At 53.1% G+C, this 26,697-nt stretch overlaps 2 protein-coding genes across 2 annotated transcripts in view; one reads left to right on the forward strand and one right to left on the reverse strand.

Annotated features, from left to right (window-relative positions):
* ACAN (aggrecan) overlaps positions 1-6,288 on the forward strand; it is a 40,199-nt gene extending 33,911 nt beyond the window's left edge. Inside the window, exons 13-17 of the mRNA XM_052659857.1 lie at positions 2,829-2,987; positions 3,396-3,478; positions 4,566-4,710; positions 5,522-5,704; positions 6,212-6,288. Of these exons, the coding sequence (XP_052515817.1) occupies positions 2,829-2,987; positions 3,396-3,478; positions 4,566-4,710; positions 5,522-5,704; positions 6,212-6,288 (647 nt within the window). The remainder of the gene's footprint in view (positions 1-2,828; positions 2,988-3,395; positions 3,479-4,565; positions 4,711-5,521; positions 5,705-6,211) is intronic.
* Positions 6,289-9,330: 3,042 nt separating this feature from the next.
* Positions 9,331-26,077, reverse strand: HAPLN3 (hyaluronan and proteoglycan link protein 3). The gene is made up of 5 exons (XM_052659893.1): positions 26,005-26,077; positions 18,074-18,254; positions 14,108-14,476; positions 10,647-10,949; positions 9,331-9,994 (listed from the first exon to the last, which is right to left on the reverse strand). The coding sequence occupies exons 2-5, from the start codon at positions 18,195-18,197 to the stop codon at positions 9,708-9,710; spliced, it is 1,083 nt and encodes a 360-aa protein (XP_052515853.1). The 5' UTR covers positions 18,198-18,254; positions 26,005-26,077; the 3' UTR covers positions 9,331-9,707.
* Between the last annotated feature and the right edge of the window lie 620 nt (positions 26,078-26,697).

Genomic DNA, 26,697 nt, shown 5'->3' on the forward strand with positions numbered 1-26,697 from the left:
TGCCAGATGCCACCAGCAAAGTTGGTGCCTGCATCAGACTAAGAAGACAGAGCCGATGCCATGCATTTGTCTTGAAGGAAGCTGTGGGTGGGAGTCATTGGTCCTTGCTCTGGATGATGGCCATGGATCCTCCCAGCATGCCCATGGGCTTGTGTCTGCCTGCCGTATTGCCCATGGGACCTGAGTGGCCCCTCCATGGCCCGGGGAGCCACCGCACCACACTGGCCAGGCTGACTTCTTCTCTGGAGAGAGCTGTGGTCAATCTGTCTGAGAGCTCCCATGTCACCAGCATGCTCAGGTCACACATGCACAGGGACTGCTCCGTGTCGCCTTGTCATCATTGCCACCATGACCGCTGCCATGTCAACACCACTCCGGTCTGCGCTTCCTTTCTCACTTCCTTGTGCAAGGCAAAAGGCTGGTCAGAGAGAACAGAACCTCGTTGCATGGGACAGGAGCTGAGCTTCCTATTCCTTCTTAAACAATTTTTTTTTTTTTTTTTGGGACACACCACGCAGCATGTGGAATCTTAGTTCCTGACCAGGGATCAAACCCATGCCCCCTACACTGGATGAGCTTCCTCTTGCCAACCCCTCTGCTTCTGCATCTGGGCCAGGACCTGCCAAGGGGAGCTGTGGGCCAGGAGCTTCCTGAGGCCAGACTGTGCCTGAAGCCCTCTCACCTTTGGTGTTTCCTAGTCTCCCCATCTTCCTGGGTCCCAGGGCCACCCCAACTCAGAAAGGCTTGCTGTTGCTAGTAGCAATGATCCATGCAGAGCTGGTAGTGTTTAGGGGCTCAAAGCCATTTACAGTGAGACCTCAAGTTGGACATCCCAGAAGCTTCCAAACAGCAGCTGAAACTCCTAATCAGCCTGGGAAGATAGTTTTGGAAGGTTTCAGGCTGGTGGAGGAAATTCTGAATGAAAAGGCTTGGCCTGGACCCTCCTTCTCTGCAGGTTCCCATCCTCCACCTTCACCCAAGGCTCCAAGAAATTGGTGCAACGGGTCTTTTCTGGGGTGTGAGTGGAGAGTTATAAGGATTTTCTCCCCGGGGTGCCAGAATATTTGCCACTGGGAGAAGAATCTGGAATGTCCATGCAGACCACAGCTCTTGGGTGCCAGGCTGGGCGAGGAGGTGCCTGCACAGGGCTCTGCCTTCTGATGCAGCAAAGAGAGGGTGCTGCCGGAGCCCCGGAACTGGGCCCTGGGCCTGGACACCCAGCTGAGCAGGGCTGCCTCTCTTCTCCCATCCAGTCCTGAGCACTCACCACCCGCAGCGGGTGCTTCCAACCTTGGCTGTAGCCCTGAGCCTTCTTGTAGCCTTCCTGGAGGTCTGTTGTTTATTTCCCCAGAACCTCCATTTTGCAGGACCCTGGCTTCTCCCAGCTCAGCTATTCCCTGCAGCTTTGCCAGCCCAGCTCAGCCCTCAGGCCCCAAGGGGGTCCAAGAATTGACCCCCCAAGTCAGCCCTGGGATGATGTATGTGGTTTCCTTAGGTGCTCAGTTATCTCTGAAGCCTCTCCGCCTTTCTTTCCAAACCCTTTGGAGAAGTTGTTGGCAGCAGGGGGACCAGCAACCTCCTCCTAAGCACTTCCTGCTGCTCTGCCTCCTTCTTCAAAGACTGCTGGCCACGAACTCTTCTCTCTGTGTCTGTCTTCCAACCCTGCCAAGCAGTAGTGATCCTTTTCTTCCTAGAACTGCCCGACCAGAAGGCCGCCACACAGCCTGAGGGGTTCATGGCCCCACACTCAGCTCCAGGGCCCTAGGGACAGTCCTTCACCTGTGAGACACCAGGGGAAGAAAGAAGAGAGGATCTTGGAATTCCCTCTGTCCAGGGCTGTGCTGGTAGATGTTTAACAACTGCCTCTCAAAGAGAATGTGGAGCACCTGCCGGTTTCTAAGATTCAACACTCCCACGAGGGCCAGGGAAGCTACCGATGTCATACCACTACAGGCCAAGTTGGGGGGCTTCCATAATGGTCCAGTGGTTAAGAGTCCCTGCTTCTACTGCAGGGGGCATGGGTTCTATCCCTGGTCAGGGAACTAAGAGCCCGCGTGCCTCATGGAGCGGCAATAAATAAATAAAAATAAAGGCCAAGTTGGGAAGACACACACCAGCTCTAGCACACCCCTGCCTCTGTCTGTCCCTCTAGACTGTTCCAAGAGCTGCACCTCAGTGCTTTCTCCTGAACTCAGAACCCATTATCAATATAGATTTAGGGGGAGAGAAGTCCCTCTTCTCATCCGCCACCAAGAAATAACACGAAAAACCAGGGTCCCTGGGTCATGGACCCCAAGCCAGTATTGCGTGCTCTCCGAGCCAACTCTGATCAAAAGACTTAGAGGTCTATGTCTTCTTTGGACCAAAGCGGACTTGGTTCTCCTCCTCTGTCCCCACCCAAGCTTCCATTCCATGCCCCCAGCACTTCCTGCTCCTGCCACCTGCACACACTCCCCTGGCACCCCCTCTCTCCCTGAAGCCCCTCAGAGTCTCCTTAAGTTGCCCTTAACCCTCAACACCTCCTACCTTCCCACCTCTTTTTACCTGGCCTGCTGAGCTCTGCCAGTCCTGCTGAGCAGGCATCAACAGGAGAAAAGATTCAGGGGAGGGAGGCGATATCAGAAAAAAAGAGGGTCCCTGGCATTTCCCAGAGGCCTCTGGGGGATGAGAGGTGGGACCAGGCCTCCTGGCTTCCCACTTGAGCCTCCATCCAATGGGGCCTCTCACTGCCTTTCGGGGTGTGACGCAGAAGGCAGGATAAACACAGGAATCTACCACCCCTAGTCGGCCCCCTGGCCCTCTCCTCAAGCCCCTACCCTGTATTGCAGACCAGAAGCTGTGCGAGGAGGGCTGGACCAAGTTCCAGGGCCACTGTTACCGCCACTTCCCCGACCGGGCAACCTGGGTGGACGCCGAGAGCCAGTGCCGGAAACAGCAGTCACACCTGAGCAGCATCGTCACCCCCGAGGAGCAGGAGTTTGTCAACAGTGAGTTCAGTGGAGCCTTACGGGCCTGAGAGGGTAATGGCCACGTAAGCCAAGGGCCTCCCTGGCCAGCAGTCAGTGGACTTGGGCCCAGTAGGGGCAGGGAGGGAGGGAAAGGGGGCATTTCCACAGGCTGAGGGGCCAGTGGTTCTGACTGTACCCAGGACAGCCCACAGTCTGTCAGAGCCAGCCTCAGACTAACCCTGTTGTCAGTCTACGTTAGCTCAGGGAGGTGGGCCCAAGTGCACTGCAAACATGCATGTATCATGACCCTTGTCAGGACCCCGGAGGCAGGTGGCACACTCCTGAGCACCCACCCAGCTCCTGCCACCCCTCCGTCCCCTCTGTCTCGATTAACTCAAGTTTCTCCCAGATACCTTCAGGTGCCCGATATCCATGCCCTTTCTCTAGACAATGCCCAGGACTACCAGTGGATCGGCCTGAATGACAAGACCATCGAAGGGGACTTCCGCTGGTCAGATGGACACTCCTTGGTGAGTTATTCTGGGGGCACCCAGGATAGTTGGTGGCCCAGAGAGGATGAAGGAAGACCCCCCCAGAGACAGACATGTTCAAATCACATGCAAACGTTCACTGAGCAGGTGCTAGACCAGGAGCCCTGAGGTCGGGATTGTGTCTTGTTTGTCTCACCTTTAGAGACTAGCCCAAGACTGGACACCTGAATAATAACATGAAGGGAAGGGTGGGGATGAAGCAGGCAATGAGTGAATGAGGGCAAATCACCAAGAGGGTATGTATGCATGCATGCATGCTCAGTCGCCTCAATTGTCTCTGACTCCCTGTGGCCCTATGGACTGTAGCCTGCCAGACTCCCCTGTCCATGGGATTCTCTAGGCAAGAATGCTGGAATGGATTGCCATGCCCTCCTCCAGAAGGTCTTCCCAACCCAGGAATCGAACCCATGTCTCCTGCATTGGCAGGCAGATTCTTCACCCACTGAGCCACCTGAGAAGCCCCCAAGAGGAAGGTTTAGAGAGGTTCCTTGCCCACAGAGCACTAGAGTCCACACAAGGAGGTAGACAGAAAGCAACATAGATGCCAGTTGAACAGCATACGTAGTAAATAATGAAGATCAGTAAAGGACCTCAGGGAAGACTTGCTAGAAGAGGCAGATGTCAGCCACGTCATGGCTCTGTTATGGTCATGGGGAAGAGGAGCAGCTACATCAGAGGAAAGGGGCCTCGTTTGTCTGCAGTCAGGCTAGAGGGAGAAACTTGGAAAGGCAGAGTCTGGACGTGGGAACAGTAGCTCTACCACCCGGTCCTGCCCAAGCCTGGCAGCTTGGTGACCAGCCCCACTGGCCCATATGGAAGAGGAGATTGGCATCAGCTCATTAACAGGGACTGTGAACCCGGGGTCTTCTGAGTTCCTGACAATGACCCAGCCCGGTGGTGTGATCAACGCCCTCCTTGGAGGGCCCGTGAGTCCCACGGCACCACCAGACTCCCTGCAGTCTTTGTGCCATGGCCAGGAAGGGGCTGAACAGGGAGTGAAAGCAGGGGTTAGGCAGGCTGTCCCACTTCTGCCCTCTGCTCACCCCTTCCCCAATCCCACCCACAGCAATTTGAGAACTGGCGCCCCAACCAGCCTGACAACTTCTTCGCCACTGGGGAGGATTGCGTGGTGATGATCTGGCATGAGAAGGGCGAGTGGAACGATGTCCCATGCAATTACCAGCTGCCCTTCACCTGTAAAAAGGGCACAGGTAAGTGGCAGCATGGGAGGGGTCCCACAAGGACAGACTCAAGACCCCAGGTTCCTGCTGTGTGACCTGAGCCATGTCACCTGGACTCCTGGCTGCTGGCATCACTCACCTGCCCAAGTAGCAGATTGGAGCTGACCTGGGGGGCAGGGGCCTTGCCCCATGCCAGCATCCCAGAGCCAAGGGAAAGGCTCAGCCCACTAGGGACAGGGAGAGGGTGCAGGCTAGAGGACAGAGCCCCCTGCAAACACAGTGCCCTGGGTATCAGCACAGAAAGTCACCCACAGTTGCACATGAGTTGGGAGCCTCCCTCTCTAGGATCCCAAGTCCATCAGTCGCACGAGTTGGAATTGTCAGGCCTTGATCCTTGGCTTTGAGTCTGCAGACTTGGAGGTGTGGCTGGGACACTCGCCAGTGTTCCTGCTTCTGGCCTCGTGCCCCTCTCCCCGCCCCTAGCCTCCTTTGGTTCCTCCTTCCCCTGCACCGCAGTTTTCATAGCCCATTATCATAGCGAAGTCACAGCCAGTCTGCCTGGCCCTCACCCTCTTTCCCAACTCCTCATCCTTTTATTCCCTTCCTGCTGCTCTAAATCATTGAGGAGCCCAGATGTCAGAACCAGTGGCTTCCAGATTCTCAGTGCAGAGTGAAAGTGCCCCTCCCCTGCAGGCAGGGCTCGTGGCCGGGTGTCCAGGCTCCCCACCCCTTCCTTGGACTCTGAGCTGGCTCCTCAAAGCCAGGGCGACCACACCGGCTCATCACAGGGCATCAGGGGAGACCCTCCAAGAGCCCTTTCTGAAGGATGTTTGCCCCTCAGTGGCCTGTGGAGAGCCCCCTGTGGTGGAGCACGCCAGAATCTTCGGACAGAAGAAGGACCGATACGAGATCAACGCCCTGGTGCGGTACCAGTGCACCGAGGGCTTCATCCAGCGACACGTGCCCACCATCCGGTGCCAGCCCAGCGGGCACTGGGAGGAGCCTCGGATCACCTGCACGGACCGTGAGCATCACCCCACACAGCGTTAGATCCGGCCAACACATCCTCCTCCCTATCCCCCACTGCCAACACCATCGAGGGCTCTGTCACAGATGTTCCCTGCCCCTGGGGAGGTTCACTTTCACTGAGAGGGGGAAGGTGAAGGCGAGTGCCCTACTGTCCTTTTCAACATCTGCCCCGAAGCCCCCTGTTATCAGTCGCTCAGTCGTGTCCGATTCTTTGCGACCCCAGGGACTGTAGCCCGCCAGGCTCCTCTGTCCATAGGATTTTCCAGGCAAGAATACTGGAGTGGGTTGCCATTTCCTACTCCAGTATTCTAGCCTGAAGCCCCTTTGCCCAAGGTGGTTCCAAGAAAAATCAAAACCAAGAAGCAGGTAAAACCTCAGGCTGCCTTCATGAGCCCATGGTTTCTACAGGGAGGGGATCGGCAGAGAAGGACTGGGGGAGGCTGGGCTGGCCTGCTTTCTTCCCAGAGTTCACCCAGATTTTTCCATTTCCCTTGCACCCCAGCCGCCACCTACAAGCGCAGACTACAGAAGCGGAGCTCACGGCCCCTGAGGAGGAGCCGCCCCAGCACGGCCCACTGAGAGGAGCTTTCGGACGTGCCCAGGACGCTGAGCCCAGAAGCCTGGCCAGGCTGACACCCCATCCGGATGGTGTCCTCTCCTTGTCGCTTTCTGTCATATAAGGAATTCCATTAAAGAAGGAAAAAAATAAACCCCACATTGTGTATGCACCCGCCCACCCCCAAATCGCCAAATCTGCATCTAATGTTCCCCCCAAACGCCAAAGCAAAGCAAACGTATGGTAACCCGTGAACTGAAGTTTAGAGACGTTCCTTCAGTCTCCCACCGTGCATTTCCAGGGACCAGCACAGGGACGGGGGAGAAGGGAAGGGGTTAAGTTAAATAAAGAAGATTATTTTTTGTTTCCTGACTTTATCCAAGAGCAGTGCAATCGTTGGTTCTTTCACCTCCAGGGAGAGCTAGGGAGGAGGGAGGAGGGGCAGAGAGACCCGAGGGCTGAAGAACTCTGGAACCGCAGCTGAATGTATTGGATAAGATGGAGTTCATCTGTGTCGGGGAGAAGCCCAGGGGAGAGGGGGCGCCTTCCAGCCCACCAAGAGCGAGCCATCAAGGGATCTTCGAAGCATGGGGGTCGGATTCCCTCCAAGGGTCCCTCCTCGAGTCCTCTCACCTGGGTCTGCCACCCGAGCAGGTGTCCATCTCAGCAGGGCTGGGTCGGGGGGGCACTTCCTTCCCTATGGGAGTGTCACCCACCCCTCCCCTCACCTTTCCCCACCCTCCGGGACCGTGCAGGCACCAGGGTTCCGTGCACCTATTTATATTTTTGAAAAGTAAAGATTATGATAATTATAATAATAAAGACATTGGAAGAGATCTACTTTTCTTTTCCCTTCTTTTTCTTAAAGAGAAGGCAACCATGGTCCAGGATCTACTGAGAAGTTTCTCAGGAATGGGGGCTGTAGGGACACACTTTGATCAAATGACTCTAAATTTGTGCGAGTCCTGTTTGATCAGAAGGCCTGGGACAGTCACACCTCTGGTGCTCTGTTCTTACATGAGTTCCTCTGTGTGTGTGTGTGTGTGTGTGTGTGTGTGTGTGTGTGTGTGCATGTGTGGGTGTGTGTGTAACAGCCAAGAGGTGCTGTGTATGGATCTTTGAGTTGGCACGCTGTCAGAGAGTAACTCAAGTCAGACTTCTGGCCACTTTCCATAGTTTGGTCCTTTGATTTACACTGTTTGCTCACACAAGAAGAGTCGATTTATAGAGTGAGTCCAAGAACAGAGGCAAAATCAGGATTTATAAGAGGAAAGAAAAAGAACTGCAGACAGTCTGGGAATAGTGAATCTTGTTTATACATTTTTGGGGTCAAATGGGTTAGCTAGCCACTAGCACAAAGGTCTGGGCATCCTGCCTGTAAGTAGGCTGTAGGTTATCAATGAAAACGCTTTCGATTGTTTATGTATTTCCCCCAGCAGACCTTGAGTGGAGCTGGGCTGTGTGTGCCAGACAGTTACCATCCACCAGCCTCCTCCCTGGAAGGTCAGGTTAGTGCCACCCCCTCATCACCCTTGCTCAATGGGCGCTGATTGTGTGTGGAAGTGTCTGATGTTGGTTGTAGATGGTAGAGTCCCCCTGCAATGCGGGAGACCGGGGTTCGATGCCTGGATTGGGAAGATCCCCTTGAGAAGGGAATGGCAGCCCACTCCAGTATTCTTGCCTGGAGAATTCCGTAGACAGAGGAGCCTGGCGGCCTACGGTCCACAGGGTCACAAAGAGTCGGACACAACTGAGGGGCTAACACTGGTGCTGGTTAGCATGTGTCAGTGTGAGTCTGCTGATGTCTCTTTGGGTGTGTACTTGTGTGGTTGAGTGTTTGCTGGTGAGTATTTTTATGTGCCCAGGTTACCTACAGCTCTGGAAAGGATCCGTGGACAAAAGTAGAAGATGCAGCGATGGTCACAGAGTAGGGACTCAAAAATTGTGCCTTTTTATTAAGTAACTGATTCATTGGGAACACAGCTATGTCATTGGTTTTCAACCTTGAATCTGCATTAGAAGGGCTTGTGAGAGATCCCACTCCAGGGTTTTCGAGTCAGTGGGTCTGAGGTCAGGTGCAGAAAGTTGCATCTCAAACACATTCCCAGGTGAAGCTGGTGGCGCCAGCCACACTTGGAGAAGCACCTTGCTAAGTAAAGGACCGACTGGGGGTGGCAGCGGTGTGCCTGTGCAGAAGCAGGAGACCTGGTTTCTTGAGGCTGACATGGGGGTGGGGACCAGGGTGAGGAATAGCCTCCTCCGGCCTCCCACTCTTATGCTGGGTCCACGCAGACACACAGCCTGGAGTGGGATGGTGGGAGAACACGCCAGGAGGGCCTCCAGCCGCTAGGTCAGTCCCTGAGGCAGGATACACACAGGCAGGCCAGGCCAGACCAAGGCAGCCTGAAGGTGCAGCCCATGGCGTTCCCTGCCCACCCCAGTGGACAGACCCAGGCGACCTCTTCAGTCTAGGACAGAACCGTCCCCCATGCAGGGAGCTGGACCTGCAGGGAGCTGGACCCTAAGACTGAATGAGATAAAGACTGAGACACAGGGACTTCTCTGGTGGTTAAGTGGCTAAGACTCCATACTCCCATCACAGGGAGCCTGGGTTCGATCCCTGGTCAGGGAACTAGATTCCACATGCCACAACTAAAGGTTTGCCTGTTGCAATGCAGATTGAAAATCCCTCATGTCACAACTAAGACCTGGTGCAGCCAAATAAGAAACACATTTAAAAAAAAAAAAAAAAGAGAGAGCGCAACACAGAGGAGGGCTCAAGATGGAGGGAGGGGTCACAGCACCATTTATTGTCCAAAACAGTACCTAGACCTGAGGGCCACTTGCCAAACAGGGAAAAATGAGAACAAAACACGGACTCTTTGGAGCCAAGAGAGAAGGAAAACATGGGGCAGGATCTCTCTCTCTTCCCTGGGATGTCACGTGGAAGCCCAGGGACCCACCTCCCGCCCAGGCTCCTCCACCGTGCTGACACAGGCCAGCTGCTCCCCAAAGAAGTACGAGGGTCAGGAGACCACCAGGCCTGAACCCCAGCTCGAGCCACCTGGCTGCCCTCTCGTCCCCAGGTGGAGGCGGAGGACAAGTCACAGCCCTGGCTCCCCCTGCCACTGCTGGCTCTGGAAACAGCCTCCCCGGGGCTGGGAAAGGGGATGGATTCAGTGATGGCAGAGAGCGCTCATGAACCCAAGGACCTCAAACGTCCCAGAGGAGAGAGATAGGAGGATTCAAGGAGGGTGAGAGCCTTGGTAAAGGGACCCGAGTAAAGGGACGATTTGGGATCTGTGGGATTTACCCAAAAAATAATATTTAAAAATAATTTTAAGTTGGAAAGTATAAAAACAAGATGAAAATTGCCCCAACCTGCAAGGGAAAACGAACTACTCAATAAATACAGCCCATGAGGGGAGGGGGCGACCTGGCGTTAGCGTGGCCGGTAGCAGTAGACGCCGTACTTGCGGCTGTGTGGGTCTGGGAAGCCGAAGCTTCGGACCCCAGGCTCCAGGGCCCCACAGTTGGAACGTGGGTGGGCCACAGGGTAGCGGGCACTGCCGTCTGCCAGCCAGCCAGCATCGCAGCGGTCCAAGCCACTGAACTTCCAGGCGGCAAACAGCTGGCCCACCTTTGCGATCTGGGCTCCGTCTTCCCAGCAGGCCTCCCTTGCCTCTGCCAGCGTCAGCTTCTCAGGGTGCTCCAGGTAGTACACCTGCCCTGTGGGATGCGGGGCGTGAGGACGGAGAAGCAGAGGGGCCAGCCAGAGAGGGCCTGGGGCAAGGCCAGCCCATACAGACCCCACCACCCAGCCCCCAAAAGACCTGTTAACTCTCTACGCTTAGGGAGCTGCCACGTGATGGAGCATCTGCAGCGGAGACTGTCAGGGGCATGTTCCCAAATCTCAGCCCCTCTCCAAAAGCATCATCCCCCCTGCCATGGTGCTGGGTTCCCCACAGTCAGATCTGTACTCTGCCCAGCCTTTCCTAATTTTACTCTAGGTGGGCGCCCCACCGCTGCTAGACCAATCAAGAGTCTCTCATCTGCTCAGCCATTTACTGAGCACCTACTAAGTGCCAAGCTGGGATATGGCACTGAACCGATCTGTTTTTATCCGTGTATCTTCCCATGAAATGAGCTCCTTTGTGAGGGCAGACTGTGTTTTATGTGTCTATGATGACCCAGCACCTAGTAGGCCCTCAGGGAATGTGGGATGATTGACTAGACCGATGATCGGTGTGAAGCGGCAGCATCGAGGCACTCAGTTGGACAGGGCTTCAGCTGGAAGTGCCAGCAGGATGGGCAGAGAGGACTGAAGGCCCCGAGAGGCTGCCCTCCCACCCGCGGGCCCGTGCTTGGCCAGTCCACTCACCCCTGAGGGCAACCGCAAAGCAGAACACGTCATAGCGGTGCAGGCGGCGGTGGCGCGGGCCGTAGCTGCGCACGCCGGGCGCCAGGCCCAGGCCTCCGCAGCGGCGCCGGGCCTGTGTGACGGGGTACTGCACCGAGGCATCCTGCAGCCAGCCCGCATTGCACCAGTCCAGGCCCTCCTCCCAGGCCCGGAACAGCTGCTCGAAGGAGGCCACCACCGCGTCCTGCTCCTCACAGGCCTGCTGGGCTTCGTGGAAGTTGAACTTGTAGCGCCCTTGGGGGTGCTGGTAAGGAAAGACCACACCTGGGGAGGGCAGAAAAGGGGGCTTGATTGGGTGGGCAGGGCCCGGTGATGGGAGACCCACTTCCACTGAGAAAGAGGCTTCCCTCAACACACACACACACACAGTCCCTCAGAAAAGGTCTACAAACCTGTCACCTCCTGTCCACTGTCCAAGTCCAACGCAGAACCAGTATCTGCTTTACATCTCCCTCCCAGAGCTAGACAGGCACACAGCAGCACTCAAAAAACTACTAATTTGTTAACAGAATGAATGAGTCAGTCAAATAATATCCCCAATTACAGAACAGGGTTAATACCTAACCCACAGGGTTGTTCCAAGAACCCCAGTGCTATGGGCTCAGTATGCCTGCTGAGTCACTCAGTTGACTCTTTGTGACCCCACGGGCTGGAGCCCACTGGGCTCCTCTCTATTTTTCCAGGCAAGAATCCTGGAGTGAGCTGCCATTTCCATCTCCAGGGGATCTTCTCGACCCAGGGATTGAACCTTCGTCCTCTACGTCTCCAACATTGCAGGAGGATTCTTTACCACTGAGCCACGGAGGAAACCCACGGTCTCAATTCAGATGTTTAAATCCTAATGCCCAGGAATTCCCCCTCGCAGTCCAGTGGTTAGGAAATGGTGCTCTCACTGCCAGGGCCCAGGATTGATCCCTGATCAGGGGACTAAGATCCTGAAAGTCGCACAGCGCAGCTAAATAAGTAAATCTTAATGGCCAATATGATGGTATTAGGAGATGGCGCCTTTGGGACGTAATTAGGTCATGAGGGTGGAGTCCTCATGAATGGGGTTAGTACCCTTAAAAAAAGACACCCCAGAGAGCTCCCCCCAAGCCCCTTCCACCGTTGTGAGGACCCAGAAGTCTGCGACCTGGCACCCTGGTCTGGGACTTCCAGTCTCTAGAACTGTGTGAAATGAATCTCTGTTGTTCAGAGGTCACCGAGGCTGTTTTGTTACTGCAACCTGATCTAAGACACCAGTGAGGAGGTGCTGCCACCTACAGGAGACAGGCGTTGCCGGGCTCTGACTCAGTAGCTGAGACCTCATCATCTATGTTAACAATAATATGGAAGCTTCAGAGGAGGATGCAAGAAACTTCCCACATGTGACAGATGACTTTCAGGGGAAGAGGAAAGAAGACAGTGAAAGTATCAGTGGCTCAGTCATGTCTGACTGTGACCTATGTATGCAGCCCGCCAGGCTCCTCTGTCCATGGGATTCTCTAGGCAAGAATACTGGAGTGGGTTGCTATTTCCTTCTCCAGGGGATCTTCCCCACCCAGGAATCGAACCTGGGTCTCCTGCATTGAGGGCAAATTCTTTACCGTCTGAGCCACCAGGGAGGCCCCAGGGGAAGAGGAGGGATGGGAAAAGGTCTTACTAAAGGAGACTCGAGGTCAGGGAGGTCCCAGGCAGGGGGCTTCCCTTTCTGGTACCATGGTCTGGGAGGAGCCACAGGCTCCCTCAAAATGCCATGTTTGAAATTTTACTGTAATAAAAAATGTTAAACCCCCTGGGCTCATTCTCTATCAAGTCAGATGAAACCTTAAGGAGAAGGGGTGTCCCTAGGGCCTGGGACTGGCGCTATTCAAAGGCAGGGTCTGGAGTGAGAGCTCCCTGGATTGGGACTGACATATACACACTGTATGATACATACACTACTATGTATTAAACAGAAAACTAATGAGGCCCTGCTGTACAGCATGGGGAGCTCTACTCAGTGCTATGTGGTGACCTGAAAGGAAAGGAAATCTAAAACAGAGGGGATACATGAATACGTATGGCTGAGTCCCTCTTCTGGGCAGCAAAAAGCAGCACGACATTGTAAAGACCCTATACTCCAATTAAAATTAATTAAAAAAAAAAAAGTGTACCCCCCAAAAAAGTGAGGACTCCCTGCTTCTCTAGGCTGCCCCTGTGGTTCCCAGACAACTGGCTCTGACCAGCTCACACACATCCCACACCATCCCCAACATCAGGGACAAGGAACATGGCCCCTCTGGGTCACCATCTAAGCCCCGCGGACTGGGCAGGTGGCTGCTGGTGGCAAGGTCCACCTCTGATTGACAAGCTCTTGAGCCACATTCTAGCCTCATCTCCTCGAAGAAGGTAAAGGAGGAAGTACCCTTATTCTTCATTTTACCTGTGACAGGACTGGAGCTCTGGGGGGAAGGCATCGATCTGGGGTGCCACAGCTGGGATGGGGTGGACATGGAGTCAGATCAGCCTTCCCTCTATACCCTCCCAGTGACCTCCCTACCAGGTAGGAGAGGTCTAAGGACACACAGCCCCGGCCCAGGGTCAGAGAAGGCAGAAGTCGTGTGGAGATCACAGCTGGCAGCTTTGGACAGCACTAGCTGTTTCTGCTTTTGTTTTTAATCAGGCAATTTCTACATTAAAATCCAGAGGTTTCACATACGAATATAAGCTTCTCATGTCAAATCAGAAAATCTGGCTGCAGGGACTTCCCTGCTGGTCCAAGGGATAAAGAATCCGCCTTCCAATGCAGGAGACACAGGTTCGATCCCTGGTTGGGGAACTAAGATCCCACATGCCTTGGTGCAACTAAGCCCAATTGCTCTAGAGCCCACGCACCATGACAAAGACCCCTTGCTTGGCAACTAAGACCCAACGCAGCCAAATAAGTAAACATTTGAAAGAAAGAAAGAAAATCGGGCTGCACTGGGCTTGCTTCTGATGTAGCATCATCAGCTGGGCCTGAGTAGGAGGGCTCAGGAGTGGCCCCCGTCCCCACCACTCCGGATCACCCACCCTTGGGCTGCCTCATTTGTTTGTGTCGCCTGCCAACCCTGTGCAAATCTCAGCTCTGACTCAGTGAGCTGTGTCACCACCTCCTGTCTCCCTCTCTCTGAACAGGACGTGAGCAAGAGGGAGTAGAGAGCAGTGGATTCTGGAGTCTGACTGCCTGTGGTCAAACCCCTACTCAGCCATGTATGAGCTGTGTGACCCTAGGTAAGTGACTTGACTTCTCTGTGCCTCGGTTCTCTCATCCACACATTGAGGGTGAGAATAACAGGAGCTTCGTCGTGGGGTTGTTCTGAGGATTGGATGTTTTATCTGCCAGAAGCACAGAGGTCTAGATGCTTTCTCAGGGCCTTCTCCCTGCAGCCCCCAGGACCAAGCCACCGTCAGGGTCTCACCCCGAAGCTCCAACTCCACGAGACCACTCTCATCCTCCAGCCCATCAATGACCTCGCAGCGGTAGCGCCCGTAGTCCTCCAGCCGCAGGTCCCAGATCTCCAGCGACACTTCCCGCGCTCTGTCCTGCCGTAGGCGCACCCGACCTCGGTAATGCCCAAAGGTGCGCTGCCTCAGCCCAATGGCCACCAGCACGTCCTGTTCCGGGACCCCGTTCTCCGACAGCTTCCACCATTTGATGCGCACGGGCCGCGGAGAGGCCAGGGCCGGCTTGTAGTGGTAGCGGCAGGGCAGGGTCACGTTGGCCCCTCGGTGGGAGAACAGGGTCTCCTCGGGCGTCTCTACCACCAGCTTCACTCCATTGAAGATGCCTGAGGGGAGAGGAGGGTGCAGATGGGGGCCTCTGGCGGCACATCGGTAGTCCTGCAGGGGCCACCCCTTCCCTCACCCTCACCCCCAGCTCCCACCAGGCTCAGGAGTCCTAGATTGCACCGCCCCTGTACCCACATACTCTGTAATGTGACTTCACAACTCCTTCCTTCAGGAGGTGACTCTATGAACCACCCCCAGTCCCTGAAATCCTCGCTGGCCCTGCCACTTGCTTTGACCAAATGAACGCGGGGGAAGTGAGTGTCCTGAGGTGTTTGTTTGGAGTCGAGGCTCCAGGGGCCCTGCTGAGGCCTCTCTCTCTCGGAACCTTGCCAACCACCATCGGAACAAGGCCTGGGCTCCCTTGCAGGGTGAGAACATGCAGAGAGCAGAGACAAGCCCTCCCAGCTGAGGCCATCCTAGACCCACCAGCCCCCAGCTGACCTGCCCGCCTACCGCAGGCACAATCAATTAAGTGAGCACAGCCAAGACAGAAGGGACAGAGCCCAGCCCAAAACGCCGGCCCATGAAACCATGAGCAAAGCACATGGCTGTTGTCTTAAACCACTAGGCTTGTTAGGCAGCAGACGCGAACTGGTGGACTTCCCTGATGGTCCATGGACGGCAGATGAGAAGTTGCTGTGTAGCACAGGGAGGCTATCTCTGGTGCTCTGTGAGAACCTGGAGGGATGGGATGCGGAGAGGGGAGGGAGGCTAGAGACAGAGGGGGTGTGTGTATAATTATGGCTGATTTGTGTTGTATAGCAGAAACCATGGAGAAGGCAATGGCACCCCACTCCAGCATTCTTGCCTGGAAAATCCCATGGACAGAAGAGCCTGGTGGGCTGCAGTCCATGGGGTCGCTAAGAGTCGGCACGACTGAGTGACTTCACTTTCACTTTTTACTTTCATGCGTTGGAGAAGGAAATGGCAACCCACTCCAGTGTTCTTGCCTGGAGAATCTCAGGGACAGGGGAGCCTGGTGGGCTGCCGTCTCTGGGGTTGCATAGAGTCGGACACGATTGAAGCGACTTAGCAGCAGCAGCAGCAGCAGCAATACAACACTGTAAAAATGTTTTGTTGTTATTGAGTCGCTCAGTCATGTCCAACTCTTCATGACCCCATGAAAGCAGCACACCAGACTTCCCTGTACTGTTCACTTTTAAAATATATTTAAATTTTTTTAATGGGGGGAAAAGAATCTACCCTTTCACTGCGGTGGCAGTGGGGGGAGGCAGGTTTGATCCCTGGTCAGGGAACTAAGATGCCATGTGGTTCAGCTAAAAAAAAAAAGAAAAGCAAAAGGCAAATTGGTGCAGCTGGCAGTGAGAGCGCCTCAGATGGGAGTGCGGGGGGACTCAGGTCATCTGAGTCTCCTTCTCTAACACACTGAACACAAGAGGGCACAGCCTGCCCTTCACTCAGTCCAGCTGTCCACCACGACTCTTCCCAAACACCTAGAGACACAGGAGAGATAAGGCCAGGACTTATAGAGGAAACTGCAGTCAGGCTCAGGGGGACAAATAAACTCCGAGCCTAACATGCACCACAAGAACCAGATTTATGGGCTAAGGCTGGCCCATCTCTCACTTGAGTCTTCCTATTGGGGCCTCATGGTCTCACGGCCTTAGGTCTGGACTTGAGACCTTAGAGGTACACAGGGAAGGGGGGGTAACCCTAGGAGTAAGCAAGGGATAGACAGGGAGGCTCCTTGCAGAGAATCTCATGCTGAAAAACAGCCATACCTAATGACTCCTTGCCTGTGTCCGAGTTTCTATGAGGCTCATATGACCTAGCAAACGATGCACAATAGGTACATAAAGCTGCTGATAAAAAGTCACCTGGCTTTTCCAGTAACTGGCCTGAAGTCACTTCTAAAAATGGTTTGCTATTCACTTGACCCAGAAAACTGCACAAAATCAAGAGGTTCAAATTTTCATGTTCACTTTAAGAACACTGCTTCCCTGGTGGTTCAGCTGGTAAATAATCTGCCTGCAATGCAGGAGACCCCAGTTCTATTCCTGGGTCGAGACTATCCCCTGGAGAAGGGATAGGCTACCCACTCCAGTATTCTTAAGCTTCCCTGGTGGTTCAGCTGGTAAAGAATCCGCCCGCAATGCAGGAGACCCCAGTTCAATCCCTGGGTCGGGAAGATCCCCTGGAGAAGGGAAAGGCTACCCACTGCAGTATTCTGGGCTGGATAATTCCATGGACTATACAGTCCATGGGGTCACAAAAGTTGGTCGACACGACTAAGCGACTTTCACTTGAAGAACACTCATGAAACCACCCAGGCCATGAAGGGTATGCATATCTGGAAAGCCACCAAGTATCTGAAAAATGTCACTTTAAACATATTCTGTGCTATTCCATCATTACAATGGTGTTGATAGGTGTTCCCAGGTCAAACAGTGGGGCTGGGTGCAGGGTTGGTGGCCCAAGAAGAGTGCTGAATTTTTATTGCACATGCTCAGAAATGCAGAGTGATTCCAGACTTCAGAGCTTAGATGTAGACGTAGACTCTCTGGTCATCAAGCACGTCCTGGTGAACAAAGCCTCTAAAGATGCGGGACAGGACTAGCGAGCTCAGGGTTGGATCAACCGATACCTAAGCTCCCCTGCCACATGTAGATGATCCTTACCGAAAAAGGTCAGATTATTCCTAAACCAGAAGAGAAGGCTGCACAGAAGAAAAAGATATCCCCAAAGAAACCAAAAAAACAATACTTTATGGCCCTGGGACTTCCCTGGCGGTCCGTGGCTAAGACTTCACACTCCCAATGCAGGGGGCCTGGCTTCAATCCCTGGTCAGGGAGCTAGATCCCCACATGCCTTAACTAAAGATCCCAAAGTGTCACAACTAAGACCCAGCACAGCCAAATAAATAAATAAATATTTAAAAAGAAACGTGCGGCCTGGGGCAGAAATGCCACAAAAAAATAAACGCAAATAAAAGTTTAAAAAAAGGTCACCTGCCCAAAGCCGCATAGCTAGTAAGTGGCAAAATGGAGAGTCAAACACATCTCCCTAACTCCAAACCCCTTTTCCACTGGGAAAACCTGGGGAAGTCACGTTTAAGTGGAATTTTGAAAAACTGGCAGGACTTTGGGGAAAGTATAAAAAGCAAAATTGACTGTGCTACAGTGCATTCAGCTCCACGCCCATGGGTTGTTGTTGGTTTAGTCGCTCAGTCATGTCTGACTCTTGCAATCCCATGGGCTGTAGCCTACCAGGCTCCTCTTTCCATGGGATTCTCCAGGCTGGAATGCTGGAGTGGGTTGCCATTTCCTCCTCCAGGGGATCTTCCCAACCCAGGGATCAAACCTGGGTCTCCTGCACTGCAGGCGGATTCTTTACTGACTGAGCCACCGGGGAAGCCCTCCATATCTAAGGGGCCAGTAGACATGGAGTAACAGAATCACCCTTCAGCTCATCTTAGCAACAAGGCTGGACCACTGCACAGGCCCAGATGGGAGCAGGACTGCTGGCTTCACCCCCTGAGCCCCCACCCAACTCGGACCTTGCAGGGGCCAGGAGACGCCTTCATCACCTAGCCGAACCAAGAGCCGAGCTAAGAGCAGAGCCAAGAGGCCACCCACCTTCGCTGTAGCCGTTGTCCAGGTTCCGGCCGTTGGGACGGTTGGAGTAGTAGAAGCCGTTGTAGAAAGGCAGGCCGGAGACACAGCACAGCAGGAGCAGCAAGATCGGGAGCCGCAGGCCCATGGCGTCACACACCGGGCAGCGCCAGGGTGTCCAGACAAGGCTGGGCCCTGGGGCAAACTGGGAGGAGAAAAACAAGCCAGTGAGAGAAGTCTGCAGTGGGGCCCAGGCTTCCCTTGTGGTTCAGCAGTAAAGAATCTGCCTACCAAGCAGGAGACGAGGGTTCGATCCCTGGGTCAGGAAGATCCCCTGGAGTGTGTGTGTGTGTGGGGGGGGGGGGGGGGTTTCAATCCCTGGGTCAGGAAGATCCCCTGGAGTGTGTGTGTCTGTGTGTGTGTCTGTGTGTGTGTCTGTGTGTCTGTGTGTCTGTGTGTGTGGCTCAGATGCTAAAGAATCTTCCTGCAATGCAGGAGACTGGGGTTCAGTCCCTGGAGACTGGGGTTCAATCCCTGGGTTAGAAAGATCCCTTGGAGAAGGGAACAGCTACCCACTTCAGTATTCTTGCCTGTAGAATTCCATGGACAGAGAAGCCTGGTAGGCTGCAGTCCATGGGGTCGCAGAGTTGGTCACGACTGAACGACTTTCACTTTTCAACCTTTTGGGCACCAAGGACCTGTTTCAAGGAAGATAATTTTTCCATGGACTGGGGCAGGGTGGGGGTAGGGGTGGTGATGGTTTCAGAATGATTCAAGCACATTACACTTATTGTGCACTTGATTTCTATTAATACTACATCAGCTCCATCTCGGATGACCAGGCATTAGATCCTGGAGGTTGGGGACCCCTGTGGTAGAGCAGCTTCGGCATGCAAGGCACGGTTCTCGCGGCCGGGTAACAGCGGTGATGAGCAAGATGAGGTCCCTGCTCTCAGAGGACTGCACTCTGCAGGCAAGATGGGCAACAGGCAAGCCAACAAATCCTAAGCAGGAATTCATTGTCGTTTTTTAGTCCCTAAGTCGTGTCAGACTCTTTTGTGACCCCATGTACTGTAGGCTCCTTTCTCCATGGCATTCTCCAGGCAAGAATACTGGAGTTGATTGCCATGCCCTCCTCCAGGGGATCTTCCTGGATCAGGGATCAAACCCTTGTCTTCTGCATTGGCAGGCAGATTCTTTACCACTGAACCACCACGGAAGCCCAAGCAGGAATTAGGAGGCAGTGAAAAGACTGCAGAAAAAATTAAGCAGGACCATATGACAGTATCACCATTTTTCAAACTGCAAGGTTGAATTGGAAAAGTTGTGAGCAGCATTTTAAAATGACATTGAAGAGACCAGACTAGACTAGAAAATATCAGGTGCATTCATGGTTAGTGAGGATGAGTCCTGCCCTGCAAAGCTTTTGTTTCAGTCCAGAAACGCCTGTGGAGGTAGAGGTTAAAAAACATTTTTTTATACCATGCTAGACTACTTCTGGGGGGTCCTTACAGTTTAAGTGGACACTCAGATAAAACAGGCAGCTGGCCCAAGGGCTATAGATTGTTGATTCAATTTTCTTTGTATTGCATCAAAATATTATGTCTTGATCATTGAGATTTTTGGCACGCACACACCCCTCCCTTAAATTTTCACATGAGGGGACTTCACTGGTGGTCCAGTGGTTAAGACTTTACCTTCCAATGTAGGGGGTGTGGGTTTGATCCCTGGTCAGGAAGCTGGGATCCCACATGTCTGGCAGTCAAGAAAACCAAAACATAAAATAGAAGCAATGTTGTAATAAGTTCAGTAGAGACTTTTAAAATGGTCCACATTGAGAAAAAAAAAAAAATTTGCACACAAGCCTAGTGCCCCACATACCTCCCCCTCATTCCTGCCCTGCTTGTCCATTTACTGAAAGTGCCGTGTGTGTACTCAGTTACTTCAGTTCAGTTCAGTCGCTCAGTTGTGTCTGACTATTTGCGACCCCATGAATCGCAGCACGCCAGGCCTCCCTGTTCATCACCAACTCCCAGACTTCACTCAGACTCACGTCCATCGAGTCCGTGATGCCATCCAGCCATCTCATCCTCGGTCGTCCCCTTCTCCTCCTGCCCCCAATCCCTCCCAGCATCAGAGTCTTTTCCAATGAGTCAACTCTTCGCAAGAGGTGGCCAAAGTACTAGAGTTTCAGCTTTAGCATCATTCCCTCCAAAGAAATCCCAGGGGTGATCTCCTTCAGAATGGACTGGTTGGATCTCCTTGCAGTCCAAGGGACTCTCAAGAGTCTTCTCCAACACCACACTTCAAAAACATCAATTCTTTGGCGCTCAGCCTTCTTCACAGTCCAACTCTCACATCCATACATGACCACTGGAAAAACCATAGCCTTGACTAGACGGACCTTAGTTGGCAAAGTAATGTCTCTGCTTTTGAATATGCTATCTAGGTTGGTCATAACTTTTCTTCCAAGGAGCAAGTGTCTTTCAATTTCATGGCTGCAATCACCATCTGCAGTGATTTTGGAGCCCAAAAAATTAAAGTCTGACACTGTTTCCACTGTTTCCCCATCTATTTGCCATGAAGTGATGGGACCAGATGCCATGATCTTCATTTTCTGAATGTTGAGCTTTAAGTCAACTTTCTCACTCTCCACTTTCACTTTCATCAAGAGGCTTTTTAGTTCCACTTCACTTTCTGCCATAAGGGTGGTATCTTCTGCATATATGAGGTTATTGATATTTCTCCCAGCAATCTTGATTCCAGCTTGTGTTTCTTCCAGTCCAGCGTTTCTCATGATGTACTCTGCATAGAAGTTAAATAAGCAGGGTGACAATATACAGCCTTGACGTACTCCTTTTCCTATTTGGAACCAGTCTGTTGTTCCATGTCCAGTTCTAACTGCTGCTTCCTGACCTGCAAACAGATTTCTCAAGAGGCAGGTCAGGTGGTCTGGTATTCCCATCTCTTGAAGAATTTTCCACAGTTTATTGTGATCCACACAGTCAAAGGCTTTGGCATAGTCAATAAAGCAGAAACAGATGTTTTTCTGGAACTCTCTTGCTTTTTCCATGATCCAGCGGATGTTGGCAATTTGATCTCTGGATCCTCTGCCTTTTCTAAATGCAGCTTGAACATCGCTGACGCCTGGCTTGGAGAATTTTGAGCATTACTTTACTAGCATGTGAGATGAATGCAATTGTGCAGTAGTTTGAGCCTTCTTTGGCATTGCCTTTCTTTGGGATTGGAATGAACACTGACTTTTTCCAGTCCTGTGGCCACTGCTGAGTTTTCCAAATTTGCTGGCATATTGAGTGCAGCACTTTCACAGCATCATCTTTCAGGATTTGAAATAGCTCCACTGGAATTCCATCACCTCCACTAGCTTTGTTCGTAGTGATGCTTCCTAAGGCCCACTTGACTTCACATTCCAGGATATCTGGCTCTAGATGAGTGATCACACCATTGTGATTATCTGGGTCATGAAGATCTTTTTTGTGTAGTTCTTCTGTGTATTCTTGCCACCTCTTCTTAATATCTTCTGCTTCTGTTAGATCCACACCATTTCTGTCCTTTATCGAGCCCATCTTTGCATGAAATGTTCCCTTGGTATCTCTAATTTTCTTGCAGAGATCTCTGGTCTTTCCCATTCTGTTCTTTTCTTCTATTTCTTTACATTGATCACTGAAGAAGGCTTTCTTATCTCTTCTTGCTATTCTTTGGAACTCTGCATTCAGATGCTTATATCTTTCCTTTTCTCCTTTGTTTTTCGCCTCTCTTCTTTTCACAGCTATTCGTAAGGCCTCCCCAGACAGTCATTTCGCTTTTTTGCATTTCTTTTCCATGGGGATGGTCTTGATCCCTGTCTCCTGTACAATGTCACGAACCTCATTCCATAGTTCATCAGGCACTCTGTCTATCAGATCTAGTCCCTTGAACCTATTTCTCACTTCTACTGTATAATCATAAGGGATTTGATTTAGGTCATACCTGAATGGTCTAGCGGTTTTCCCTACTTTCTTCAAATGAAGTCTGAATTTGGCAATAAGGAGTTATGATCTGAGCCACAGTCAGCTCCTGGTCTTGTTTTTGTTGACTGTATAGAGCTTCTCCATCTTTGGCTGCAAAGTATATAATCAATCTGATTTCGATGTTGACCATCTGGTGATGTCCATGTGTAGAGTCTTCTCTTGTGTTGTTGGAAGAGGGTGTTTGCTATGACCAGTGCATTTTCTTGGCAAAACTCTATTACTTCAATTGGGTAATTGAAGTACTCAGTTACTTCAATTGGGTCCAAATCTTTGCATCCCCATGGACTGTAGTCTGTCAGGTTCCTCTATCCACGGGATTCTCCAGACGAGAATATTGGAGTGGGTTGCCATTTCCTTCTCCAAGGGATCTTCCCAGCCCAGGGGTCAAGCCCACCATCTCCCGTGGCTCCTGCATTGGCAGGTAGTTTCCTTACCCCTGAGCCATCATTAGAGAGTCTTTATTGGAAACATCCAGGGTGAATTCTGCTTCCTGCCAAAGCTCTGGCTGAAACTTGGGAGAGGAGGACAGAAGGACCAGTGTCTAGATGCTCCAGGGTGTCAGATTCAGCAGCCTGTCCTTTGTCCCCAAGGCCCTGGGGTGCTAGTAGTGGCTTTAGGCAGAGGAGCCACAAAGGCTTTAGGCTTTAGGATCAGACCTACATGTTAAAAAAAATCCCTCCAGCGGCTGAGTGGAAAGCGGACTCTGGGGCTGCGAGACCAGAGTTGACAGCAGGCATTTGGAAGTCTGAGTATGGTCATCAGGCAGCAACGTGGAAAGTGCACAGGGTATGATTTGGGGTAGACAAAGCAGAACACAGCCTTGCCACTCTGCTATGATTGTAAGTGTGTGACCCTAAGAATGCCTGTGTACAGGAACTAGAAGGGAGGGATACAGCAAAACCAGAGAAAAGAGGAGGAAGGGAGGGAAAAGAAGAAAAGCATTGGCCTGTAAGAGTGGTGGAATGTGGAGGAAACATTCTTGTTTTCAGAACAGTTAGGAGCTCTTACTGGAGACGAAGCAATGATGTGAAGGAAGTTGAGGGGTAGAATCCACTGTGCTCTTAGACCTCTTTGCAGGGAGCCCAAAGCCCAGACTTGCCCTGTGTGCTGTGCATGACAGGACACTGTGAGCCTCGCTCCTTGTCCAAGAGGAATCCCCAGGTGACATCCACAAAGCCTCTTGATGACTCGGATCTAAGCAGCCTACGCACAAAGAGGAGCTTCACAGGTAGCTCAGTGATAAAGAACTCACCTGCCAATGCAGGAGATGCCAGAGACACAGGTGCGATCCCTGGGTCGAGAGGGTCTAGAAGATCCCCTGGAGGCGGGCATGGCAACCCACTCCAGTATTCTTGCCTGGGAAATCCCGTGGACAGAGGAGCCTGGTGGGCTACAGTCCATGGGGTCGCAAAAGAGTCAGAATGAACAACTCAACAGCTCAAAACACATGCAACTTTGTAATCAGGGCACTAACAGAAACAAGAGCAATCCTGAAAAAATAAAAAACCAGCAGGTCAATCCGCGCTTTGCAGCTTTCACCCACCACTGGGGCAAACACTTCTTCCTTCAGGATGTGGGTTCTTAGGGGCCCTGGATTCCAAAAGATACTGGGTTTACCAAAATTAAAAGTCTGACCCAGGGTAAAGTCATCTTCTTAAATGTTTTGTTTTGTTTTTTAACACAGAGGAAATATCTTTGCAACTTCTTCAGCTGTTTCCCACTGTTTTTCGGCTACGCTGGGTCTCTTTCCATTGGGCAGGCTTTTCTCTGCTTGTGATGCACAGGAGCTTTTCTAGTTGCAGCGGGTGGGCTCACTAGCTGTGATGCACAGGCTTCTCTAGCTGTGGGCTTCTCTAGTGGCTGCTTGCAGGCTTAGTTGCCCTGGGGTAGTGCTAGTCGCTCAGTCATCTCCAACTCTTTGTGACCCCATGGACTGCAGCCCACCAGGCTCCTCTGTCCAGGGGATTCCCCGGGCAAGAATACTGAAGTGGGTTGACATTTCCTTCTCCAGGGGATCTTCCAGACCTAAGGGTCAACCCAGGTCAGCTGCATTGCAGGCAGATTCAATACCATCTGAGCAGTATTCAGGCCAGGAGAATTCCATAGCCCTGAGGTATGTGGGATGTAATCCCCCCACCAGGGATCGAACCTATGTCCTCTGCATTGGAAGGTGGATTCTTAACCACTGGATCACCAGGGAAGTCCCTGGTTTCTACTTTTATCAGAAAACTTTATGCTAAGTTCTGTTCAGCAGCTAAACCAGCAGTCCAGTGCTCCTCCTTCATCAAATCTCTCACATCCTTCAGATGGGATGGCAAGAGTTTGGATACTGAGAGTTTGAGAAATCTGGACAGGGAAGGATGCTGTGTTATTCAAATCTATTTGGTTCTTGAGCGCTGGACAGTGAATAGCAAGCATTCGAATAGTGAGGGACATCAGTAAGAAAGGCACTTTCTGCAGGACTGACAGCATTTATCTTAAGGAATTCACGCATTGCTGAGGTTTGCTCTTTAGTGGTGAAGAACTCTTGTTTTGGTCACTTTAATGTATTAGTGAGCTGGGGGGGAAAAAAATCACCACCAGACCATGTTATACGGAGGTTGCTCCCCCAGGGTTCTTACCAGTCATGCATAAGGTAATGCACGGTTCAGAAACTAAGCTCTGAGCCAAAACAGCTTAGTTTCTGGTCTGGGAGTGATTTTTTTCCCCCCTAGCTCACTAGTGTATTAGAGTGACCAAAACAAGATGTGTGGATTCCCTGATTCCTGACGACCCATCCTTTGCTTTTCCCAGCCACCACTTGCCTTAGGACCCCTCCGCACATCTGAATAAGCTGAACCCAGACTTGTTAGGAAGATGAGCTACAGCCGAGTACCCCGACTGCACCACCGGACACCACACGTCTCCCTGACACCAGCAGAGGGCAGCCTTGCCCTCCAGGTCTCCATCAGCCCGCGCCCGGAGAGGAATTTGACTTCGGTGCCCCAAGCCCTTTGAAACCTGCGGTTCCCGGAAAGTAGAAGTCCGGAGGTGTTTCCTACCGGCATTCCCAGCCCGCTGGCTCATGCAGGGCTGTGGGAGAGGGGCCAGGCCGCCTCTCAGTCACCTCCTCCTGCGGCAGAGGGCAAAAGGCCCTCCGGAGGTCAGCGCTGGGAGTCAAGGTCCAGATCGGGTCACAGGCTGCTGAAGGCCACCCAGCGAGTTGGTGACAGAGCTGGGTCCAAGTGTCCGGCGCTGTTTTTTGTTTTGTTTTGTTTTGTTTTTTTCCTGGCTGCTCAGGAGCCCTTAATTCCTCCCTAAAGGATACCATCTCCCACCCAGGACTTCACTCTCCGCGCGCTCCGACTGTTCCCTAAATTAGAAACCCCACTGAACCCAGGCCTGAAACCCACGAGCATCCATTGCGCTTGCCCTGAGGGCCAGAGCAGGCAGGCAGAAGACCACCCGCCCGCTGCCTCAGGAGGTGTCCCCAGCCCCTCGCAGTGTTCCCGACGCCCGTCCCCGCTCCCGCCCCCAACAGATGAGCATCCAACAGATGCCCCAGGGCAGAGCCCGGTGCCTGGGGCGCTGTGCTGGAGGCTGCGGGATGAGTTGTGAAAAGACCCGGTGGGAGAGAGGAGACCCGGGAAGTGGTCTCGGAGGCCACTGGTTTCCCTCTGAATTGGCCTCCTCACCGACCAGGGTCCAGGCACAAGGGTCCCACGCAAGCCAGCTCACGCCGCGCGCTGCTCTGAACCCGCGGGCGCCCGGGGCGCCCCCAACCGGCGGCGGCGATCACAACTTGGCCCCGGCCCCACGGGGTCCGGCTCACTCCTCCTGCCGGCTTCCCCAACCCTGCCCGGGAAGCGTGGGGCTGAGAAAGCAAGAAGAGAGGAATTGGTCCACAGGGCGCCCCAGGAGCCCGGCCACCCCTGAGCTACGTACCGTCCCCAGGCGGCTCCTCGACGGCTCGAACGCTCCGGGCTGCGGGGCTGATCCGGTCGGAGGAAGCAGACGGACTCAGGGATCTTGAACGGCCAGAAGGGAAGCGGCTGCGGACGAACCCCCGCGCTCCCGCCGGGCCAGCCCCTTAAAGGAACACACGCCCCTTTCCCTCCCTTGGGCTGGGCCCAAACGGAGGAGGTGCGACAGATTTGGGCGGCCTCCAGACTTGCCTGGAGACCACCCCAAACCGGCTGGAGACCACCCCAACCTGCGGAGCATCTGGCAGGCCGCGCGGTGAAGGGAGTGCCCAGGAGTTGAGGCTGTCATATTCAGGGGCGTGGAAAAGGAGCGTTCGCACAGAGAGGGTCTCATTAGAACGTGCGGGTTTACCAAAAGCAACGGGACTAAGCAGGGGGTAGCCTCCCCCCACCCCACCTCCACACTGCGATTGGGCTATGGCCGACTCCCACCTGAAGGTGGGGGAGGGGTGACCGCTCTCACTTGCTTTTCGCCCAGAGAAGGGGAAGGGGCGCTGACATCCCTCCTGCCCTAGTTTGACTGTCAGGAAATCTGCCTTTCGGCTAACTCAGCATCAGGCACGGGGAGGCTGCCCCTAGTAGGTGGGGCTTGAGTGAGTGGTCCTGGGAGCGGGAAGGGGGAACACAGGATGGGCAGATGGTGCTCCCAGCAGCC

The sequence above is a fragment of the Budorcas taxicolor genome, chromosome 21 (assembly GCF_023091745.1).
Source record: "Budorcas taxicolor isolate Tak-1 chromosome 21, Takin1.1, whole genome shotgun sequence".
Classification (NCBI taxonomy): Eukaryota; Metazoa; Chordata; class Mammalia; order Artiodactyla; family Bovidae; genus Budorcas; species Budorcas taxicolor.